The 4,833-nt window shown below is 49.0% G+C and overlaps 1 protein-coding gene across 1 annotated transcript in view; it reads right to left on the bottom strand.

Annotated features, from left to right (window-relative positions):
* PHF14 (PHD finger protein 14) overlaps window positions 1-1,595 on the bottom strand; it is a 320,362-nt gene extending 318,767 nt beyond the window's left edge. The window contains exon 1 of the mRNA XM_006030475.3: window positions 1,583-1,595. Within this exon, the coding sequence (XP_006030537.1) occupies window positions 1,583-1,595 (13 nt within the window). The remainder of the gene's footprint in view (window positions 1-1,582) is intronic.
* Window positions 1,596-4,833: the final 3,238 nt, after the last annotated feature.

Genomic DNA, 4,833 nt, shown 5'->3' with positions numbered 1-4,833 from the left:
GGGGCCGGCGGAGCTGCTGCGCCTGCGCGAGCGCCCCCCCTCCGTCTGCGCGAGTCTCACGCCTGCGCAGTAGGAGAGTGAAGCTGCCGCGGTGCCGCTGCCCTTTCCCTGCCCGGGGTCGGGTCTGGGCGGGGCTCTGCTGCCCGCGGGGCGGAGAGGCTCCGCTGCGGCCAACCTGCTTCTTTACCTGAGCTGCCTGCTCCGCCCTGGGCTAACGCCGAGCCCCCAGCCGGGCCCGTGAATCCAGGAGCTGGAGATTAAAGAAAGCGCGTGTTGAGAGAGAGATCCGTGATATAGCTGGCAAGACGGATCACTCCCCAGCTCTGGGACTGGCTTGTCTCCTTGTCTGCCAGGCACCAGGACAGCCTTGCTGAGGCAACATGGGCAGCTCCACGCCTTCGGCCTCCGTGCACACGGGGTGCCCCTCCGCTCCTCCGGTCCCACGCCCAGAAATAAAATGCCAACCCTTGCGTAAGTGGCATTTGGAGACTTAGGGCCCCTCTACACATTATGGGCATTGCACAGGTAACTAGTTAATTGCACAATCACCTTAAGACCAGCTATAAATGCAAAGTAGCCATCATACCATAAAAAGGTCCAACCAGCTATAAAGTTAGACCTTGGAAATGTGTGCTAACTTTATAGCTGGTTGCTATCCAGTTTTAATTTGCATGTGTAGCAGGGGCTTTCAGCCTCAGGCATGCACCATGCCCGGAGTGAAGCTGCTGAGCCCTGGGGAATTGAGGCAGATGCAATCCCTCAGCCCCAAGGGTTTCACGTACCCCTGAGCCCTCAGGATTGAGGCATCTACAGGGCCCAGGGGTTTCGTGCACAATGCCCCTGTGGCTGGGAGCCCCCTCAGTTGATAATATTTGTCATGTGTAGTTGATGACAGAGCCCACTGATGGGGTCCCAGCTGCCAGAGCTGCTTTTTGCTTCTTTTTGCCTGCACCAGCAGTCAGACATGATGGGATTTAATGTGAGATCCCACAGTCACATCTCCTGCTATGCATGTGTGGCATGGTAAGAGGGGCAATTGTGTGGATCACATTAGATCCCATCACACCTTTACCCGCCTGCGTAGAGGGGGCTTAGATGATCAAATCTGGTCATCTAGGCATCCAGAAAGAAAACTGAAACTGCCCTTGTGAGTGAATTTCCTCTTTGTAGCTGAAAACATGTTTTTACAGGTCATTTATGTAGTTGTCATACAGATGTGCATTAGGACACTGGTAGATCAGTAGCTCTCCAAGGGATAGCTTCATTATCCACATTTGACAATGGCAGATACAGAGACATGAGAGGGCTTGCAAGGTCAACTTGAGAGCCCAATCGCTCAACCAAGAACAGAAGCCCCTATTTGTAAGTCCCTGTCTGAATTACCTCCACTAGGTTAACCACGCTCTTTTTCTTTCCTATGCACTAGAATAAGGACTTGGGTGGTTGTGCTTTGGAGTGTCTGGCATGTATAGTTGATGACAGAGCCAGTGAGAAATCACAAACATAGGTTATGTCACAAAGGTTTTAAGTTTCATTGCATGGTGGTCTCAGAACCTTTACAGACATGAGAAAAAAGAAGTACTCTCGTTCTCCATTTCCGGTAGCAGGTAGCCTGGCTCCCTGTCTGTATTTCCAGCTTATTATTTACCACCTAACTTAGACACTACTGCACAAAAATATTCCTTGGTGTGCAATATTACTGCAGACACATCTCATGGGCTTTGGCTTACTGAAGGGCTGCACATCTGGCTTACAAAGGTCCTGTAACTCTCTGCCGTTGAACTTCCTGTACCTGTTTTGGCCAGGCATCTTCAGCTGTGCCCCAGGCTCAGCCATTCTCCTTCTCCGCTCTGGCCAGTTCTCCTACCACACAGGAAGCTGTGGAGTACCCATACGTACCTTAATTTCCTGGTTTTAGAAGTTGAATTTTTCATGACCTTCAGCACTTATCTAACTAACACCAAGTCAGAGAGAGAGGCTTCAGTCTCTTCAGGGGTACAAAGCCCACTACATTTTTGCTCACCTACGAAGCAGGGAGAGGGTTACAGACCTTCTTCCAATACTCCCCAATGCCAGCACAGAGTGCAGTCCCTCACAAACTATGGTATTTACCTGAATCCAAGACAGCTTCAAATTTCAGCTGACCTCCTAATAATTAGATTCAACACATGGGACTGTGGCCAAGGCCCTGGGTGGCACAGGGTGTCTGCCTGCCTGGGCAGCTCCCTCCAGGGGTCAGCCAGGCTGGAGGGCGCAGCCTGGGATCAAGGAGCAGGGGCAGTAGAGCACAGACAGCGTCCTTGCCTGCGTTCTTCTGGCTCCACCCCAGTGCCTGCCACGGTGCTGGGACTTGTGGCTGCACAGGAGAGCCCAGAGCAGCAACGTAAGAAAAAAACAAAAAAACAATTTATTTGTGTGCCTCCCGGCATGCCAGGAAAAATGTCTCCGTGTGCCACTAATGGCACGCATGCCAGGAGTTGCTGACCCCTGAATTAGACTCTGAAAAGGAACAGGGTCCATCAGATTTCAGGATACACCTAGAAAGGGAGAATGTGAGACTGACAAGCTGTTCCATTCCTATTCTTTCACTCTGCAGCACAGAACCCTTCCCCCGCTTACTTGGACAAAGGAAGAACAGAGTGGGTGTAGCCTGCAAGAAGCTTAGTTGAGAAGGCTCCAGGATTCAGGTTGCAGATTGCAGACAGATGAGCACACTTTCCTTTTGAATAGGGAATGATCAGCAGCTGGTCCCTATAGCAACAAGCCAGGTCAGGGGACCGGAAGATAGAGGAGCAAGCGCCATATAAGCCTGAGCCTGGAACACAAGTGTCAGATTAGCTCAGACCCTCACTATAGAAGGAGCCCAACAGGCAGGCTACATAGGTGGGAGACAAGTTTTATGTTTTAGTTGTTGTTTGTGTTAGACTGCAGGAATGGGTTCTGGCTGTAGGGGAAAAGAAAATCAGTGGGCAGGGTGCCTAGGGCAACCTGGGCTTTGAGCCCTGCAAAAGGGGCAAGCAGAGTAAGCTGGGCTGAGGCCAAGAGGGCCAAGGCCCAGGCAGGAGCTCAATGAGGCTTTCTGAAGGGTGGCCAGTCTAGGACTGCCAGCAAGAAGGGGACCTAAAGGGACATGTGCCTGAGGGGCCAAGGGGCTGACAGTCAGGTACAGAAGCAGCTGAGAGGCCAATGCCCATGGTCTAGCAGCTAGGCATTAGGCTAGGGGGTAGGGGGTCTGTGCCTGGGGCCAGGGGCAGATGGTCAGGCACAGACAGCTGAATCTGAGGACAAGAGAGAAGAGGTCACAGGGGGAGTGCCCCAGAGAACCCCCACATATTGTGAGGTACTAAACCCTAATGAGAGCCCTGCTAGGGTTAGGGACCTGGTGGGCAGCTAGGGCTAAAAGGAAGAAGGAGAGAGCCCTGCCAGGGTTTAGGGATAGGGTGGCCATCATAGAGGACATTCTGGTTTTCTGCTACTCTGTCCTCTTTTGATATGAAACCCCATGCCTTTATGTCCTCTATTTTTTCTCTTCAAGAAAGGCATCTGGTTTTCTATCAACAGAGGACAACCAGACTATTCTCTGTGATGGCCACCCTAGTTAGCAATGAGCTGATTCACAGATTAATGATGGGCAGGGTGGGACAAGGCACCAAAAGCCAAGTTGTGAGCATCTGAAGGCAGCCTCCCATGGTATGTTAATTTTGACATCAAGGCATGGCAAGTAAGAATGGAGGTGGCCCAGGAGGCGGAACTGAAGTAAGGTGTCATGGAAAAAACACGCTGTAGAACTTGGAATCAGGTCAGGTAGAAACTTAATTTTGATAGCTATCGGAGAGAGACCCTTACAGGAAGATTTCTGCTGTGGCCTCTCTAATTCACATCCAGGGCAATCAACCTTTTATAGATTCAAGACAAAGGGTTGCCTAAACTAACTTTTCCCGCCTTGGGGCTATCTGTCTTGTGTCCTTCGAGACAGTTTAATGGTCATCTTCCTCTTATCTGAGGAATTTCTCTCTCCCCCCTTGAGGCCTTAGCCATCCTTTGCTTCCACATTTCCCCCCTTTGAGACTTACAAGTCTCATCTTATTCTATTTCTATTCCCATGAGTCTCTCTATTTCATCTTGCATCTTTCTATATCTTCTTTCAATCTGCTCACATCTTTTTAGTACCATCATTTTAGTTTCTGTGGTGTGTTTTCTTTCATTTTCCTTCTGCTGATTTTGTTCAGATATTTGCAGGAACATTAATCCATTCCCTGGTTGGGTTTGCTTAGATATGTAGCTTAGACAACAGGGTATGAGCATGAAAATTACACATATCAGGGCAATAATAATAAAAAATATCAATAATCCATGAATAATGGTGGATCCTAAGGAGCCAAAAAGGGACCTAAACCATGAACTTAAATTCCAGTCGTCTGGCTCATGTAATTTGGCTGCTTCCTTTTGAATATGTTCAGCCAAATGTTGTATTTTTTCGGAATTATCAGGGATGTAAGCACAGCATTCTTTACCAATTAAAGCACAGACTCCTTTGCTGGCTAACATGTCATCTAAAGCAAGTCTGTTTTGTAAAGTCATCTGTCTTATTTCCTTCATTTCATTATTTATTTCGTGAAGACCAATAGCAGTAGCATTAGCTGTGTTCTCTAGGGATGCTGCAACTTTCTTTATTTCAGACATGGCCAAGCCTGCACCATAGTTGGGAAACATGATTCCCCAAAATCTCTGAGTTTCTATAATTTCCCGCATGTTGCAAATCTTTCCTTTTGGCAAGTAAGCTCTAACAGCAATAGCGGGATATATTGCAGAGACATAGCATGTTCCTTCCCA

The sequence above is a fragment of the Alligator sinensis genome, unplaced genomic scaffold (assembly GCF_000455745.1).
Source record: "Alligator sinensis unplaced genomic scaffold, ASM45574v1 scaffold938_1, whole genome shotgun sequence".
Taxonomy (NCBI): domain Eukaryota; kingdom Metazoa; phylum Chordata; order Crocodylia; family Alligatoridae; genus Alligator; species Alligator sinensis.
Note: the sequence above shows the minus strand (reverse complement) of the source record. Positions and strands in the feature narration are given on the sequence as shown.